General features: G+C 36.0%; 1 protein-coding gene across 2 annotated transcripts; it reads right to left on the bottom strand.

Moving 5' to 3' along the window:
* Nucleotides 1-999: 999 nt before the first annotated feature.
* On the bottom strand, nucleotides 1,000-17,549 carry LOC117321215 (homeobox protein Dlx6a-like). 2 transcript variants are annotated; one of them, XM_033875683.1, is made up of 3 exons: nucleotides 16,920-17,549; nucleotides 14,074-14,288; nucleotides 1,000-2,251 (listed from the first exon to the last, which is right to left on the bottom strand). In XM_033875683.1, exons 1-3 carry the CDS (start codon nucleotides 17,215-17,217, stop codon nucleotides 1,796-1,798), a joined length of 969 nt encoding a protein of 322 aa, XP_033731574.1. In that variant the 5' UTR covers nucleotides 17,218-17,549; the 3' UTR covers nucleotides 1,000-1,795. The 2 variants fall into 2 exon arrangements, with proteins under 2 accessions (XP_033731574.1, XP_033731580.1); XM_033875689.1 differs by having other exon boundaries at nucleotides 1,796-2,251; nucleotides 14,074-14,252; nucleotides 16,920-17,217.
* Between the last annotated feature and the right edge of the window lie 3,319 nt (nucleotides 17,550-20,868).

Genomic DNA, 20,868 nt, shown 5'->3' on the forward strand with positions numbered 1-20,868 from the left:
TTGTTTTAGTTTAATTTGACTTGCTAAAATGTTAATGTTTATACGCATACTCCGAAGACCATCAATGGTCTTCCATCAAAACGTCCTGGCAATAATGATATGTGATTTTGTTTAACTCCATATGTTACGAGCTAAATGTTATGTGGATATCTTTGACGTTGTCTGTTTCCTTCTGGTTTTTTTCTGGTCCATTTTTACCAGATAGTTTTATATTTGTGCGACTCTTAGCAATGTTCTTTCACTTTCGTTTTCAGAAGCTTCACAAAAAATGGACATTAGTACATATTTGCATTATGTTATTTTGCTGTTTTTCGGTTATACTGTCGTTTCATGTCTGTACAGTGGACCCTTTATTTTGTCGTGTCGTTAGAGTGGGCCCTTTATTTTGTCGTGTCGTTAGAGTGGACCCTTTATTTTGTCGTGTCGTTAGAGTGGACCCTTTATTTTGTCGTGTCGTTAGAGTGGACCCTTTATTTTGTCGTGTCGTTAGAGTGGACCCTTTATTTTGTCGTGTCGTTAGAGTGGACCCTTTATTCTGTCGTGTCGTAGAGTGGACCCTTTATTTTGTCGTGTCGTTAGAGTGAACCTTTATTCTGTCGTGTCGTTAGAGCGCACCCTTTATTTTGTCGTGTCGTTAGAATGCACCCTTTATTCTGTCGTGTCCTGTCTCTACAGCGATATTCGTCATAGATTTGTTGCATACTTTATAACATATTAAGTATGTACTATGTCACGTGTGTATGTTAACCAGTAGCTCATCCGGTTAGAAAGTTTTGCGATCAAACAAGTTTGGATGCCTGAATCCCTGCGGTTGTACCCGATTTAGTGACGTCAATATATCAATATCAAAGATGATTCAAAAAATCAAAGTGATGGTCCCCCTGTGATTACTCAGCCTTCACATACATACAATTTCATTACTTAGATGTACATATGGCGAAATATATATTCTTCATTGATGTATAGTGTAGCGAAGAAAAAAACACATGAAAGCACAGGATGTTTGTGTTTGAACATATGAACATTTAATGGGACTAATAAAAATCAAGTTTGTTCAAATTATAAATAAATCATATTGGTTACAGGCAGACGAAACATACTCACGAACAATGATTTGTCATGTGTACCAAATATACACCAAACACGGTACCACTAAGTGAAATACAGAACACTGCTGTACGCTTACAATATTATCACATTATTTTCTTATTGAAATTATTTACTTATTTCGTCTGTCTGTTTCCGTTATTGCATGTAGATATAAACAATAGTAAAATGCTTTGTTCATTATATAACCATATGCCATCTATTTTGAGCATTTTCATAACTCACATCAAAACAATAGTTACTTTTAAACATTAACTTAAAACATAAATTATATTTATATTTACACATGGCAAAAGTTTGTCAGTGGCTGACCGCGCATGCGCACAAATTCATTCACATATATTACACAAATATACCACTGAATCAATTGGTCCTGAGGCGGTTTAGAGAGTTCGGGGCATGCGTAGTTTGCATGGGAGTTTCACGTGATTTTAAGACACATCCAGGTGTTTGGCAACATGCTTAAATAATTGACCCGTGACCTTCAGGCGAAGTTTGAACAGTTCCAAAGCGCACGCCTTGACAAACTTCTGAAGGAAATGAGACATATGATGCCCAGGTCACAAAGTCATATGATCACGCTAACATTTGCGCCTTTTCAGTTGGCTAGCTCTCGCTGATTTGGCTGGTCATTTGTAAACCAATACCGGAAGTGACATATATAGAACTATGAGTAATTTGAAGCACGTTATGTGAGACACGACTGTTGATTCATGGGAGGCTGTGCGTACCAGGAGTGGTAATGAGACATGGCTCCGGCTGGCATACCCGTAGACATGGCGGACATTGAAGACATCGCCATATAAGAGTTCGTGGAGGTTTGATTGTTGACTGCATCCATTTCTGTCCATGTAGGTTGTGGACTGACAGAGGACGATGGAGGTGATAACATAACTGAGGATTGTTGTCCATTGTGTGATTGTCCATTTTGTTGAGACGCGGGGTGCGCGTGAGGTGTTGGTGTCTGTGGAGGATGTCGAGGCGCGGGAGGTGAAGATTGTTGAGGAGGGTGTGTTGTTGGCGAAGTTGTCACTGGCGCCTGACCTTGAGGCTGACCGGAAGTTGGGTTGACCTGGCCGGGATTTACAGGAGACTTCATCACCTTCTTGTACTTGGAACGCCTGTTCTGGAACCAGATTTTCACCTACAACATATGAAAAAATGAAAAACATTAAACAATGCTGAAATTCATGTTTGAAATGGCCCAGAGAAACCTTAGTATAAATGCATATACAGTCAGGCTGTTTGTGAGAATCGATATAGGCAGACAGATTTGTTTTCGCCGGTAATGCTTAGGTTCTTGTCTGAAGAGGTTTGGTTCGTGTATATTACTTATCGTGAACGCGCAAAGGTTAGAAAAAGAAGTCATCAGAAATAGGAAACAGATAGCAGCTGTCTGTCGGTCTATTGAACAGTAAAATTGAGAGATGGAGAACAGGGTACAGTTGTTTGTCTGTCCAACTCTCTCATCCAGACTTTTAATTTTCTTTCCAAACCATACTAAGATTGTCCTCAATATAATGACAGCATTTGGTAGTTACGGATATATTAACATATAAAATAAAAGATTATTATGTTATATAGCTCTGTATAGTATTGTATTCTGTGTGGCATGCAGAATCATTTCATTCTTTATTGGACTGGATAACTTGTCACTTTGCGTATGAAATCTGATTTATTAAACAGACTAAATTCTAATATCCACTACATATCTTAACTAGTCCTATAATTCGTCCTTACAACTAACACAAAGTGACTATCATTCTCAATGTTTTAACAAAAAGACCATCAGAGAAGGAATGGTATACAGGCTGACATATTTCACCTTTACAGGCTCTGTAATAGGCAATTGAATTTAAAGGTCTTTGTGCTGTTTGAATGAGGCTCGGCTTGAGTACATTTCCTAAGCACGGGTATAAACCCTCTATTACGAAGTATTGAGTAAACGCCATAGAATTGCCCATGCTTGTGGTGACTGGTGAGAGAGTGGGCGTGACCACCAAGACTTGACACAGATAGAACACAGTGTAGGACTATCTGGCTACTCAAAGCTGAGGTTGTACATTTCAAATTTAAAAATCTGAGGAGAAGAAATGTAATTGAATATTGTAGGTTTCTTTTGATAAAAACAATAAGAAAAAGGAATAATAAATAACTGTTTTAAAAAGTCAGTTTTTTTGCCGTGAATGGGTAGGAAATGTGAATGCAAGCTTTATCCTGCTTCCTTCGTCAGATAGGCATTGTTAATGTGTCACTATCTCCGTGTGTATATAAATAGTATCAAAGAAGGTCAAAGTATTGGATTTATTATACCTATCTTAATTATTAAAACACTTGTTCGTGAAACAAGTTATCTATGTATAACATTTTATTGTGACAGTTCACGGTAGGTAATACATGGATCGCTTTTAAAATGCGCTGTATTCAAAATGATATCCAACTATTTCGTATTAGCTATTAACAGAATACTTTCATGTCCGTACTTTGGTGTTTAAGAAAAAATATCTGCAACATGCTACACCCAAACGAAGTGAATAATATAATACTACGGCCACACAAGGAAAAATAATGACGAAACCTATTGCCAATCAGTTTCGTTTACGCCTATTTCACCACAGTGACTTTTGCTTTTAGGGAAGAAGAAAGCGGTTGGTTGAGAAAGGGGTAACGAGGAGGCCACAGACCGTCATTAGATTTTATCAGCAAAGTGAAGGCAGTCCTCTGCGACAGTGATCACACGTTTTATAGAACTTTCCTCAAAGTTCAGAGCTGACAAATCTATCAGAGCAACAATCGCGTTCGCCCAAGTGCAGTGAAGTATGTGGCCATCGGTAGCCCGAGGCAGTATGTAGCTGTGTAGGCAGAGCATGTAGAATCATTGTGTATGTCTTGTTAGGAAAATTTTGTTTCAATTTTAAAGTTTGAGTAGCTTAATGTTGAAGCAAAAATTACAATTATTAATTGTTTAATTGCTTGATTTTATGTATTTGACATCTGTTTATTATTGCATTATGATCTTCGTAGGATAATATATTGATATATAAGACTATAATAACACATTTCTGTTAGTGAAGCTGTTTCTATAATAGTAAGCACCTTAGCTGCAGGTTATAGATATTTTCCCTGAGAACTATCATCATATACCACATAGGTATACCCAGTTCGTAACTCTGTTGTCATGGGTCCCTGCTCATTTACACCTATCTAAAACGTATTTCACACTGAACAGACTGAGGTGTATTCTAGGTAAGGTGTAATGTATCTGTACCCGACTCACAAGGAACACAATATATATCACCACAACAAAGCGTTTTACACAACCAGATGGCTGAATCTACCTATTTTCGGTATCGACAGCGACACAAACATGACGTCATACTTTTACTTCGGTATTTCATTCAGTGTAATATTGAGAATGATTTTGATGAGACTTTAGATTTGATACATCTATTTGTTCCTTTAATGAAACATGATTTTCTGCTGTTTACTTATTTTCACCTATAATCTATATCGGCAGTGTTTACAAGTGTGACGTCATGACAAGTCTACGTGTTATACGTTAAAGGCGTGAAGTGGTTGTGTAGAGATTTCTATATTACCCCTATATTAGCCATACAGATCCGACACTTCAACAAAGTGGCCATCCTACATTGTGTTTGAATTGTCAGACGTCTATGGAAAATGTGTTTCTCTCGACAAACATATATAATTATGTAGCCAATCTTATCCCGGCGATGCACGTACTAGTGCGTAGTAAACACACTTATTAATGAAATATTAAAATGAGGAGATGGTAGCCGATCACTGACTACCCCGATAAAACGGTAGTTAGCCCCATTCAAACCTACCCGTGATAAGTGTCCTTTAGCAAGGCTTGCCTAATCGTCATGTCAATACCAACACACATTTTAATATGTGGTTGTATTAATCTCATCTGTCGAAGAAGGTCATTTTACGCTGGTTTCGGCAATTTTTCAATTTGATTCGCTAGGCATCCAATTAGCAATGGAGAACCCCACTTGCTCTTTTTATGTGTGAAACTGATACACTTAATTCTAGACTTTAGCTGGTAATAAGAAACAATTTGAGGAGCATTTCAATACATTCAGCACTAACCGGGCCAGTCTGTATCTGTATAAGAACGGTTGTTGTAAAGAGTAGCCGACATTGAAGGTGGTTAAATCCTGCAGGTTCATGAGGAGTAGTGTTCTGATATTTCTGCTACAAGCTGAGTTTTGTTTATCAAACTGAAGCGATTCGATTGCCAATCATATGATTGAGGATAGCGTAGCAGTGTTTTACCATGATATTTGGCAAGCATGAAACGTCTTTAATTCGCAACCATTCGAATAGATGTGACATATTCAAGAAAATCTATGACAGCTAAGCAGTCTTCATGTAAACCAGACAAATGGATTTCTTGTGTGGAACATAATCCAACATGATATGGTAGATTGGTTGAAGTTTCTTATGCAGTAAATATTCAAGAAATAAGGCGTCTATGAAGAGGATACCAAGCAGATTCGAGAGAGGATGATGGTGGAGGGTTGGCCATGTTGTCTGGGGGGTTGTGTGTGGTTTTCAACTGGAGAAGTCGTTACATTGTAGACAATGGACTTTGCCCAGTCACAAAGGAAGGGCTACAATTACACGTTACAATGTTCATCAGCGCTAACGGGACGGAGCAGACGATATTATTTTAGGTTCGTCACGTGGCGCTAGGACTCTGCGTGGGCTCCAGGCGAACGAAGGCGACATCTATGGAGGAGGGAGGGACCGAACGGCTTCCTGCCTCAAAACTCAATGACAACGACTCCGCCCCGACGTCAGAGCAAGAGAGGCGCCCTTGGGGAATCCATTTGTTCCATTTCACAATGAATGAACATTGTAAAGTATATGGATACCATCAAATGAGCAGAATACATTTTCACAAGGGAAGAGAAACTATAAAAACAGGAAGTTTGGGTGTTGTTGATAGTACCCTACTCCTTGAAGTGTATAGTGACTATGTGGTAGTCATTGTCACTGTAAACTGTGACACTAGTACACGTTGTGAAGGTTTACATGAGAGTAAAGTCATGAACTGTTCATTTTTAACAAGCCGCCACTGCTAAGACATCGAAGCCCGCCAGACCGGCGCCACAGTTCGCGGAGTAGGAACGTCCCATTTTACATCGTCTAGCTTTGCCCCAAAATAAACTAAAAGGTGATAGCTGTAAGAGATATATACACCGGGTACGCTTGTAACGATGTTCCTCCGTTGAACAATACCTCTACAAGGAAAGCTCTTAATCCTCTACAGTGATTTGGTAATGAAACCAATGGTCCTGATAATGTTGTGTATCTATCGGCCGATACGACGGATCATGTTAACACTAGGTGTCCACACACAGTTGATGAACAGATAGCTAAACAATTAAAACACTCGTGCCAGAGAATAACTGATCATTTAATTGTAAATACGTTTAAGCGTGTAAACGTTACACCAAGTCAACATGGCTGTCGTTTATAGTCATCGGGGGAATTGATTTGAAATCTATTAACGTGAAATATGACCAAATGGAGAGAAAAAGCTTAGCTTTACAGCACAAACGTTCACCGTGTCAATGTAATGCACTTTATAGATTGTTTTACAAATTGTTTATTTAAATCAAATACAGAATTCAAATTCTGGGAAGATACTTTATGTATTTCGTCATATATTTGGAACATTCCTTTAACAAAAAATGGCTTTCCATAACAAAGAATGCAGGTCTTTATCATAGCATTGTACACAAAGAATTTGTTAAACATCGCCGTCACTGTCAGACGAATATATGGTAATGAAGCGAGCCGGTTTCTGTACTGTACCCGGTTGCCTCGTTATCACTGAGTACTTTAACAAGTGAAAGATAGTTCATCTAATTTGTCTGATACAATCAACAGATCTGTCAGATAGTACCCCAAGGTTAGGGGGGTCGTACAACCCAACATTTTCATATTCCTCAATAACTTTTTCATTTCATCTCCGTGCAATAAGAGAAGTGTGTGACGAGCATCATCACGTGCGTTTAATATCACTTAATGTTTAGGAAAGTAAAATCCGGGTGTTCAGGTTCATATATTGAAAGTAACGCTGATTGCATCAGAGTTGTTAAAATGTTTTAATGCGAGCTGCCGAAATGTAAAGAAATCTAGGAGATATTTGAGAAGGTTGAAGAAGAAAATGAAAAAGTGTAAAATTCTACATTATCTTGATTTTTAGAAAGATGTTGCAGGTGTGCGTTTTTAGACGTTGATGGAAAGCGTTTTATTCTAGGACACAACCCTGTAACAGTGTCGATTATATCTGTACATAGACATCACTTCTGGTAGCGTGGGCCACATTTTAGATTCGTTGGGGTATCATACATATCCAATATAATACCAGAAAAAGTCCACGGCAAAAACATAATAAGCTTCTCGAAAAGGCAACTGCATTGATTGCTATTCTGTTCGTAATTTACACGTTTCTTGTGTAATTAACTTACTTGACTAATTTATAATAAAAGTCATTTGATTCTATTACAGGAGTCATTTAATTCCGATGTTTAGTTTCATTCATTTTTATACTGATATAATCTTATCTCGCACAATATCTAACCTTGTTAGTAAATGATAATAACTATATAAAGAAAAAAATATCATAATTCCTTTGTATAACAATTTGAATGTGTAGTTTTGTCTTATGAGTGACTGCTTTACAGATATTATTGTATAATTAGTAAATATTTGATTGAACTATCTGGGTCACCATGTGAATTTTGTTAGACGCGATATGTAAATAAGGTTAAATCTGGCAGTGTGTTTTTGTGTGTCGACATTGTATGTTAATTCCTATGGTGTGTTTGTAGTTGGGGTGTGAGAGACGACGGGAGTGTACAACTCGACACCCACCGTAGCTATATTCACAAGCTAGAGTCCTGTGTAATGCTAGACCCTCTCTATTGTTGTAGATAGTAACCATCTTATACAAAAGCTTAATAATAAAAACTAATTTCTGTACGGAGATTGTAAATGGGAAACGTTAGCCGCCAGGTAGAGTTACACCGGACAAGACCCAACCTCCGGGCACTTCATCTCTGGGAATTTAGCAGTTTCTACGCTGGAACTATGTCAATAGGAAAATGACTGATTTATTTACTCAAAACTATTATTTGCTTTAGAATGTTTTCATTTTAGAAGTGAAGTTAGAAAGAATATTATGTAATACAACGAAACAGTGGAAAACCCCATACAGCACATTGTGGCCAGTCCTTCAATAGTGTTTAAACTCGTAAGAAATAGAGCAATATACAGAGAAAGAAACGAAAACATCACATTTGAAAATGACTTCAAATGAAGTTATAACATTACACAAATATTAAGATGGATATTATTTCAAGATTTCCAAGACGAATGTGAAGTAAACATTTCTTTCACGTATATGAACTGAACCTACGAAATCCTGAGACTACAGCTTGTGTGGTATTAAGCTTACACTCTCGTGTTTTCATTGATAAATGAGGTGATGGATGTTTTGGCAGATAAAATATTACATTGTTATCCGCGTGAAGAGTGTAGCCATTTGGATATTAATTTAGCCCCTAGAGATGTCCCTTGAGCGTCTGATTGACGTTGAGAAGTCCCGTGACGCTCGTATCAATTATATGATTAAGTGTTCGTTGTGTTCCCACTAACACTGCTAAATTAATTATTTACACAAAACACATTATCAATTAACAATGCATTAAATTGATATTATCAGTGGTCACAACTTTTGTGGTAAAAAGAGAACAAATAAACTTGTAAACAAAAAGGCGAGAGAAAACCAGTAAATGTGTTTAAACAGACTATTATTTAATATTTAATTAGCAGCCCTATCTGTAGAAATATTAATAAACCACTTATGTTTAAAGTTGAAACGTTTAAAAGTTAATTAAAAACATATAATATAATATGTGCAATGAGTTATGATGTCTGCTTTCCATAAATTATCAATATGATAATAATCAAATATGAAACGAAAAATGAGTGAAAAAAATGTTAAAAGAACAGTAGCAATATCTAAGATCAGAAAGTAAGCAACACCTATTATAACACTGGTAATTTGTTTGATGTGTGCACTTAATAGAGTTAAGGCGATAATCTGTTAAACAAACAAAGCAATTAGCGTCACGTTCAATCATTCCATTGTCCGCTAGTGGACCAACAGGCGTCATCAACCAAACAACTTATACTTCAAAGAAAGCGTAATTATTTTTTGATATTTTTTTCACAGATACTTGACCGCTTTCAAGCATGTCGACATACTTTTAACTTCTTGCGCGCAAATTAAATTAAATTCTAGCGCGCAAATTAATACAAACTTGTAATAGCATTTTTGTTCTTTTAACTTATTTCTAAAAAAAAAGGCATTATGTTGGAAAAGGAAATGTATAACATAAACCTCACTGCAGTTCTGTTCAATTAAAATACGAGGTTGTATTAGAGTTAGAGAATTCTAGTATTTTACAAATTCTGACAATTTTATCGCGCGTGTAGGTGAATTAACAGTAAGATCTAATTTCTCGTGACTAACGGTTCTGATACATTTACGATATTCGGCTCCACTGAAAGTTATGTACACTTATTTTATTGTAAAATAAATAGATTGTAAAATATTAAATATTTAAAAGTACTTGATAAGATCTTGCTGTATAATTTTGATCACACACAAGGAAATGCATCATATAAATCTTAATTGAAATAAATTGGGAGTAGTGTTTAAATTGGACGACAAACTCAATAGAGCTACGGAATATTAAATAGGATACACATTGTCATACAGTAGTTATTAGATGTATCTATACGAATAATTTTAAATGTTTTGTATGCACGCAGATTGTATGTTTTGCGGGGTGTATGACAAGTGTATTCGCCTCTGACTTAGTTAAGTTTGTGATTTATGTTACCTGTGCAAGAAATTTGAATAAATAAACTGATAAATCTGAAGTTTACAATCGTTCAATGTGTTCATTGAGTACGATGTCTAAAACTCGTCAGATTTCATAACTAAATTTAGAATATGTAAATAGCTGAAATGCATTAGTAGCGCTTCTCCGCGGACTGTATCCGTGATCCTACTTCTAGAAGATTGCGTTATCGGGCCATATCGTTCACCTTCACTGCTATCAAGGAAGATTTATGCATTCTATGTTTTTATATGTATGTATGTGTGTGTTGCTGTATTGACATGTAGGACGTTCTCTGTTTTCTGTCGGTGTTTATGAAATATTCTAGGCTTGAATTTAGTATCTTTCCTAACAGACCACCAAACCTGCTGTCCGCCCGTCCCTCCCACACCTCTATAAACTATCCCGATATACTTCACACCATGACACCACATGTCCTTGGCTCCCAGCTGCCAGTAAAATTTTCCTTCTGCAGGAAAATATGAAATTTATCAAAATGAAATGTAATATGGGATCGGTGTAGCCTTCCCTGGTTCCTATAACGGGTGTAAGGGCTCGAGTTTCACGAGAAGGGACTTCTCGTCTCTGACACGGGTAGACACCAGGACCATCGAGCCCTTTAGGGCTTTGTAAGGGGTACACGAGATAACATCTCTCATATCTCGCTACAGAGAGGTCAGCATGCGTGTTAACTAGAGCCGTAAACACGGCGACAATATAAATTCACCGACTGACAGAGAAGATCAGAAAACTATTTCATTGTTTTCATCTATAACTGAGAGTGTGTAGGTGCCCGGTATTCACGTGGTATTCGTGTACACGGGTAAAACGCTGGTGGTTTGGCTATGAATTTTAATGTTTTGCTACAATTTGTGTATACATTAAAATCTGGAAAAAAAACTGACAACAATAAACCGCAGTACATGTACATGATATCAGTGTTCGGATGAAGACAAAATCAGATGGAATCTTCGGTTGTGAAAACAATCTCAATCAAGAAGCGCTAAACTAATTGCCCACCTCAAAGTGAGAATATATATTCTTGGGAACTGGGGAATGTTTTCACATCTAACCGTTTATCCTATACACTAACACCTTAGCATAATGTTTGCGTTATGTTTCAAAGCCGAATTACAAGATATACTATCTATTTTACCTGAAGGTTCTACCTGTGTAATATCTCAATCAGAAGGACTACCTCACCTACGGCTAACTGTTTCCGTGCCTCAATAGACAGGTGGCAGAACGAAAACCAGATAACCAAACTTGTATAATTAATTTATCGTTACAAAAAGCATACCCGACGATACATGGCCAGTGTCGAACCAGTATTGGTCACTCTCAACGTGTCCCTAACACCCTGAACAAGATAACGAGATGTTTGACCATGTATGGCTGCAGGCTCTGATTAACTGATACTTGTGTTCCACACGTTTATCGTATTCCAAATCTAAGGTTAGAGTCCCATTGACCCGGTCGAATTGTCCGGAGTCCAACAGAACATTCTGTACGGTCAGTATAATGTCGATGTCAATAGATGGACAAAAGAATTCAGAAACATATTTTATTGTTACAAATAGAAAAGACTTTAAGGTGACCCAGGGTATATGTAAAGGGGCGTATAAAGTTGAAGAGTTCTAAAGCTATCTGCTATTTATCGCGTTTTCAAATACTGAAATACAGGGGGGAAGTTTTTGGGAAAAAGCGTCACAGAAAACTTAGAAATTTAGAATCAATACATGCTGGTTGGTTTATGAACTTCAAAATGCCATCATTTCACAAAGTTCTGAATAGTTAGGAAAGAAAACTTTTGAAGATTGTGCTTATACAAAGGATTGTCATTTATGAGAGGAAAACTATATAGAAGGTTAGGAAACCCGTCATGCAATCCCGCCCTAACGTCTTGTACCACGAAATTTGTTCTAAAACGAATCAGAGAAGAAGAGATTGGTACGTCAAAATCCTACTGTTGCCTCTCCATCACTAGGATACGGTATGCTATAATGTTAAAGCCGACCTCCGGATCGAGGACTGGCGCCTGACGGTAATCACGTGTTATGTGGACCACGTAATGTATGACAGAGTGATATAACTGCGAAGATAATTCTACAAAAATGGCGAATTATTTCTAATTTCCTAATCAATAACACACGAGGTATTACAATCGATAAACACTGGTAGCCGTTATACAACTATGCACCAGCTTCCGCTTCCATTGATTCTATGAAATCACATCTGAAAAACCGATATTCGATAAAATGAATGAAAATAACACTTAATTTGCCCAAATTCCCTATCATTACTAAAAACCTCCCAATTTTCTGCAAAAATCAATGCGTGTATTGTAGGATAAACCGTTATTTGTCTCGATTCCACGGTAAATACCCCCTCTTTTAGGTCCCGTAGCCTGGTCTCTTGTCAAATAAATTAACTATGAAATGTTAAAACAAGTAATCAGGGTCTATTACGAAATTTTAAGCCTTGGCATTGTAGAAAATTGCATATAATCAAGCAAAATTTTGCTGTTGACAAAAGTAATAGTTTTGGTGTAATCGAAAATGCTAAGTATCGGCTGCCTGTTGAAAATAAGCGTTCTGAGGTAAATTGGCCAATTTTAGTCTAAGATATAAAGAGTTGGGGCCTAGTCCAAACCTGCATCGGGACCAGTGCACGGTCTGGGTACTACACGCGCCCTTCCGCGCGGTCTACATTCCTAAAGCACCCTTATCGCCTACCTGTGCATGCCTCTTGGATGTTTGATATTCTAAGCACTGAGGAATTTGTATTCTGTCTACGTAATTATTTATTCTAAAATCTTAAGGATTAAAGTACATATGTGAAAAATACATCACAAAAGTTTGGTGAAAAAACACATTGGAATATTGTGTGAAAGCTGGATAGAATATTCATTTTTGGAATTTATTTCAACCTGACTACCTGAGCTTTCTTCAAAAAATGTGGTTTACATAATGAAATGTTCCCAATTTGGATAACGGCAGTAAAGGAACCAATGGGATTTCTCCATTTCATAAGTTAATTTAAAATACGGAATGTGCCCTGAGGGATTTTCTGTGGTACGATCAATTTTGTTGCGTTTCGCACGTTGTGTTCTCATGCTGTCTCCGAGATTTTGTAATTGTATTGAATAGGTAAGATAAACAGATTGTTATGTGTATGGGAACGTTTTATCAAAGCGAACATCAATTTAGTTGGTGAATATAATTAAGTGTATGAGTAATGCGAATTTTTTGTCAATTGTTTCTGTTATTTTCCAATTGTTGGTTTTTATGAATGTATTCATAGACCTTTACATGCATAGATTACAATTTTATATCTTAAATATCGCTGTTATAAAAAGTTAAAACTCTACAAAATTCTCTGCGGAGAATATTCCTTGAGTTGAATTGTACACTATACACAATATTGAGAAGAAAATCCTTTCAAAAGGCTATTCTTTTATTCAAAACCTTAAGTGAGCTTTGTGTACATTGCGGAAATATTTCTATTCTTTAAATTCAAAGAATTGTGCATCAAAAGATTTTCTTTTAGCCAACATTTTGAAAAGAATATTTGAACAATTTTTGAAAAGATTATAGATACACATTATGAGCATTACCTGATGGGAAATTATACAGTAGACCAATATAATCTGTATTATTAATTAACATGTATTTAACGAATTTTATGTATAATTTTTAATCATTTAATACAAATGAAATTACTTAATTGTTTAAAAATTCAGTATCTATCGGTAAATTATATACAAGATGAATATCAACTGAATAAATAATGTTTTAATGAATGGAGAGAATATCTTAGTCCTAAACTGTCAAAAATCAAATAAAAATATTAAATGAAATAATGAAAAACATTAATTAATAAAAATGAAGGAAAATGCTCATGCTAGGTCGATGGGTGGATAGACAGTGAAAATATTGTTAATGGAAAATGTTCCATTATTATTTCAACTCGAATGTTAGTAAAGTTTATTAAGTTGATAATAAGTGGTGCCTACCTGTGTCTGGGTTAAACCTAAAGAGGCGGCCAGTTCTGCCCTCTCGGGAAGAGCTAGGTACTGTGTCCGCTGGAATCGCCTGTTCAGCTGCTGTAGCTGAAGGCTAGAGTATATGGTCCTTGGCTTTCTCATTTTCTTTCCTTTGCCATTTATTCTGAGTTCCTCCATTTGTGACTTATCTGTAATGTACAATGACACCATATCGCCGTAAAAATCTGACAAGAGAAAAGAAAAAAGATATGATTAGATATAGGTACACACAACAGTCAGGGTACAAAGTGGGGTAGAGGCCACGGAGGGACAACGGTGAACATGGGAATCGCTCAGCTGTGGACGACATCCCGGAAAATCTTGAGATTAAATTATGTACAAGTGAAATAAACACTACAAACAAAACAAACTACAAATATAATGTATAAAACAGGGCAAAACAATTATATTACTGAGGTTTTACTAAAATATAAAGCAGCATCTAATATCGAAACAAATGTTTAAGTTTCCCATATATACTCGATTGTTGTTTTTTTTTAATTTGTATTTAGTTATTTTCTCTGAATTATTGAGAATAGTAAATTGATAAATAGGTTATATATCCATCAACACCCGTGAACTGTTTTTTGATAAATTCCTTTAATTGGTAGACATCTGGATATTTATGTAATTATTGTTTCCTGTAGCATTCATGCCTTACTTCTTCTCAATTTATTACTTGACTTGATGGCAATGCCGTGAAAATTAATTGTTGGCGTAATATATATATACTTAAATATTGTATAGGTATGGATCTAGCTAAGAAGTTACTTAGTTCAACAATGGCATATTAAAATGACATTTATCTCTTATGTAGATATTTATGTAAAAAGTAATCTCAACAAGCATATGTATTTATGAGACTTAAAGAAATATATCACATAGAATTGTTTATCAATATAATTAATGAATTCAAAGAAAGTTGAAACTTAAACTTGGTGATTTCCTATTATTACAATTATTACTATTAACCCTAAGGAAGGTTGTCAAATGTTAGAGTAATGTGTAAACGTTACAATTAAACATTATTTCATGATTGTTTTGTATTCATTATTTAAATAAGTAATTTAGCGATCTATATAAAAGCAGTATTAATCACGATTATTTATTCAAAGAAGTAGAATACGGCACTTGTTTTTAAATACCCGTTCAAAACTAATTAAGTATTCATTTAATGAATTAATAATTACTGATTGAATCGTACAAACACCGACAAGTAAAAAGTCGTTAATATTTCATTGGTAGATTAAAAACACATATGTTGGACTTGTGCACGCGATGTTATTATCTTATCAGTTTTAAAAGAACACGTAAATTTATTCAAATTGGGACCAAAAAAGAAAGTTCCACGTGCGAATGAAATATTTAAAAACATCATGATTGGTATGTTTATGGCCGAATTTTGAAAATGAATTTTCTGATAAAAATCCTGTGAAATTTTTTAAGTGATTGTTCAACGTATTACCGGGAGAGACTTTCGATTGACAGAGTTATTTAGTTTAAATTTTAGTGGCGGTTGGTGTTTAATGTCCTTATATGTCTAAAATAAGTTATTTTACTCAATAAGAAAGAATGTTTCACTTCCGCCAAGACTAGGAGTTGGGGACATTTCTGTGTGGGATCATTTGATACCGGATTCAGCATGTGCGCCTTTACTATAAATGTGTTCACTGATCGTTTTAACCTCATACAGTTCCTGGGCTGTCAACATGTCAGAATTTCACGGTGTTTGTATTACTGTGTGAAACTTGAGTTAAGTTTCACAGGCCAGGAAAGTATCCGTGTATCTCACACAATCCTTATAAAAATACAGTAGGCAGGCAAGTGATCAAAGAATGAGTTTTAAAAGAAGTCTGGCGTTTCCGAACATATACAGCTGTTTCCGTCAATGTTTATTGTCAATTCATTGATTCAAATATGAAATTATTGTACGCTTTATAAATTAATGTCGTGTAACTTTTAAACTGTCTACCCGGATCGGCTGCGGTTATAGATAGGGTGCAGTGACGGGTCAAGTTATGATATAAATAAAACCTACCCTATGCAGAATGTCATCTTGAATAATTTTTAAGGCAATATATCTTGCGGAAAAAACACCAGTATCTAATATATACTTGTAAAAGATAGTGATAATTTTATGTGAAAGTCTAACACACGTACTACCCGAGGGGAAACATTCGTACAGGATCTAATCTTCATTGACATACTAGTAGGTAAAAACTTGGTATTCACTTAAAAGCAGGGAAAACATCTTATCGCGGAAGAGATCTGAACCAGCAGTCCTCCTAAATGTGGCTTTTTGTTGTCGCACGAAGTAAACATAGTAAACGATACAGTCATACAACCTCTAGCCGACTGCTGTTAAATTATTGTAGTTGAGGCGAGGGAGACAAAGAACCAGGTACCCGAGTTACAATAGTAAGGGTTAAAAACTAAAGCCCCCTATCCATCGGATGGGTACCCATCAATAAAAAACGTGAGCTTAAGGTAGTAGGGCAAAAAAGGGTTACTATAGATAAGAAAAATACCTGGTGAACATTTAAACAACGGCGTGAATATTTAAACAGGTAAATCTACATTTGTTGTTATAATAATTTATTTTGAGGATATCAGGAAGGATTATGACGATCAATTTGATTGGATTATGATTACCGATTAAGACCTACTGGTGTGGTATAACTGTATCGGAGACCTGTTCAGTAGTAATCGGCATAATTAGCTAATTAACGAATCATATAGATCAATGTGAAATAGGATAATTACGGAACAAAAACACGTAAAAAATAATAATAATAATCGGTAATAATCGGACTTACCTTCCCTTGTCGGTGAGGGGCTCTGGTACGGTGGCATGGGGAAGGGGTGAGCCGCGGGGGGCTGGTAGGACGAGGGGGACATGGTGTTCATATGGAAGGGGTAGAGGGGTCGACCTTGGGAGTTACTGAAGACACTGTCTCCGTGCTGGCCGCCATGGTGATGTTGATAAGACGAACGGATGGGGTAGGCCGGGTGTCCCATTCCGGGAGGCATACCCGCCTGCTGCTGTAGCTCCATGAAGGCTGATTTTCCAGACATGTCCTGTTCTAGTCCGTCCACTCCACCAACATTCAACATTTTCAGGTTGTAGGGTTGTTGAACTTGAAAATCCAGAATTGCAGTTTTGGTAGGTCCGTGAAGTAAAATAATAGGCTAGAAACCTTCTTTCAACACAAAATCAAACCAACATTAGAAATATTGTCTGTAAATGTTTTCAAGTTGATAAAAAATTAAGTATATCAATCACACATCGATCTAGTACTGTAGTTTCCTGTCAAAGGTCCAATAGTCTCCTTTACAAACGATTAAAGGTAATTTAGAGATAATACAGGGGAAGCCGTGATCATGTGCTCGCACTCTCTCCAACTCACTATTTAACTGCGATTACCGTCAGTCATAACCCTACAGTTAAATCAACAGACGGTCTCTAAACACAGCAATACATACATCAACTCAGATAAGCCCCGCCCCCACCCTCAATACCTCACTCCGATTGGCCAGTTACGGTCGAGTTGACGTTCACGGTGACAGAGAAGTGTGAAAGGACAATAGCGACTCCGTCTGACACAAGGTACTCAGGATTAAAGTCCTCGTTATGAATAAAAAAATACTCGGGTATCAAACTGTGATTTTAAATAATGATTTCTGCCCGTTTCACTTATTAGGACTCCAGTTTGAAGTACTCTTTAACGGCACCCAAGCTCGGGGAAGAGGGTGTTGTTATTATTATACACTTCTCATAGTGATGAGCTAGTTATGTTTTGATCAATCATATGCTAGATGATTCAAGTGTGCAACTTCAGCATACGAGTTTACACAAATTAGCCAGACTAAATGTGTGTAGATCGGTCTCCACCGATACTTTATTGAAGGTCGACATTTTAAAAGTTGTGTTTTTGGAGTATGTAACAAGGTCAACATTACAAGTAGACTCAGGCCAACAAGGAAAAGTTAGATTTGTCAAAGTAGACAGAATGTTGAGGCGACGAAAGGGTTCATTTCTTTTGTTGTTTTCAGTGTGACATAGCTGATACCCGCCTCAGCAGACGTACATTCACGCTGGCGTGGCGCCACAGCCCACAAACCTTCCTCCTGATCAGAGAGTTACACGCGATACGAAGGTACGGCCAGTGTACGACTGGCTAGCTCTAGCCGAATTTTCACATTTTTATGTCTGTAGAAATACCGCGTGCGCCAATCTGCCTTTTCTGTCTGGATACCTAACGGGTATTTGAAGTCATAAAACAAATACGGGTGGCTTTTCACACACAAATCCTAAAGAAAAGGGAAAAAAATATTTAAAATCCCTGTCGTTTATTTGATTGATAAAAGGTTACGGCTTTAGAGGAAACGTTCCATAGAACTTTCTATCATAGCTCCTACACGCACTGTCCAATCCGTAACATGCTTCTTAGAGAACTTCACATAGGCATGACTGGACAGAATTATGTGGGAACTGGCAACTGGTAGAAATTATGGGGTGGGTACCCATCAATGATATTGAAACCGTTATCATATATGATATTGTTGGATTAATACTAAGATGCCGCTGTAAAATTATTATACATATAATCTTACCATGTACATCACAAATACAAGTGTCATATCAATATGTTAAACGATAATTAATTTTGACATTTTTTTTGAGTCGTTCAGGAGTAAATCCAATTTAAACCGAAAACCGTATCTGTTCTGTGAAATCTAAAAAAAAAAATTAAAAAAAAACAATCAAGAAGAAAAATGTTCAAAACTGTGCTATGTTTATCATTGTCCATAATGTGTACACGTAGGAAATTACTTGATGTGGACTCCTACTTGGTTTTCATGATAGCTCTATATGTCAAGGTGTTTCTTCTAATAAGTGTTTTTGATAGACACCATCGTTATTTTCATCAATATTATCGTCGCATTTCTAGATCAAAATGTGGATCTGTGAAAGGTTTACCTGAACTTTAAAAACGACATTGTAAAAAGATGTTTGCCCAGATACCGAGAGTATTCATATAAATAAGTGTACCATGAATTCTGGTTATAAAAGCAGCGTCATTTTCATCGAATATGTCACTTTCATCGCTTAAAAAATGGTTGAAACTTGACAACGAATGATGTTTATACACTAAATGTTTTGTTGCACTCGTATTATGATATTTGACTGACATCACCTACCGACCTGGTATAAATTACCTCCGATCAATGTACAGGGGTTTGTGATAAGCTACTCATAATTGGTTTATTGCGCATGCTTTTACACAATTCTAATATTCCTGGTTATACTTTCATTGTCTATTTATTGTAAATGCGATGTAATTACATGTAGGTATTGTATTGAACATGTACGTAATTATGTAAGTACATGTAGGTATTGTATTCAACATGTACATAACTATGTAATTACATGTAGGTATTTGATTGAAAATGTACGTAACTATGTAATTACATGTAGGTATTTGATTGAACATGTACGTAACTATGTAATTAAATGTAGGTATTTGATTGAACATGTACGTAACTATGTAAGTACATGTAGGTATTGTATTGAACATATACGTAACTATGTAATTACATGTAGGTATTGTATTGAACATATACGTAACTATGTACATGTAATTACATGCCGATACTGTATTCTAGTTGTAGGCAGCTATATAATAATATGTAGGTATCGTATTGTAATTTAGAAGTTGTTTTTAACTATGTAATTACATGTAGACATTACGTTGTATTTTACATATGCGTAACTATGCAATTACATGTAGGTATTGTGTATTAGATTACAAGTTGGTAACTATGTTATTACATGTAGGTATTGTATATTAGATTACAAGTTGGTAACTTTGTAATTACATGAAGATATTACGTTATATATTACATGTGCGAAACTATATAATTAGACATGGTTTATAGAAATTCCCATGAAAAAAATTGTCTATGCATTTTCTCAATGATAAATATTGTGTGTAAGTATTGAATGTAGATAACTTTATATGATATGATTGTGTCTGCACTTTATTAACTGTAAATATTTTGCCCATAAAACATTCTAGCATACAACCAATGAAGAAACTTCAGGTAAATTCAAATTGTATTTTCTTAAATGTAAAATTACAATGTGTTTTGCATGTGTATCAAGCCTGAAATAATGTAATGCATATGTTAGGTATTGATATGGTATGCTCAATATCTTACAAATAAGCACATGCCTGCAAAAATATAGAAATAATCACATAATATACTGAAAAAGTCAGACCGCACTTGCTGTAACATACCACACTTACTACTACTACACAACACACTTACTACTACACACCACACTTACTACTACTACACAACACTTACTACTACTACACACCACACTTACTACTACTACACATCACACTTACTACTACACACCACACTTACTACACATCACACTTACTACTACTACACAACACTTACTACTACTACACAACACTTACTACTACTACACATCACACTTACTACTACTACACACCACACTTACTACTACACACCACACTTACTACTACACACCACACTTACTACTACTACACAACACTTACTACTACTACACAACAGTTACTACTACTCATCACACTTACTACTACACACCACACTTACTACTACTACACAACAGTTACTACTACTACACAACAGTTACTACTACTACACAACACTTACTACTACTACACAACACTTACTACTACTACACAACACTTACTACTACTACACAAC

This window comes from Pecten maximus, chromosome 2 (genome assembly GCF_902652985.1).
Source record: "Pecten maximus chromosome 2, xPecMax1.1, whole genome shotgun sequence".
NCBI classification, from domain to species: Eukaryota; Metazoa; Mollusca; class Bivalvia; order Pectinida; family Pectinidae; genus Pecten; species Pecten maximus.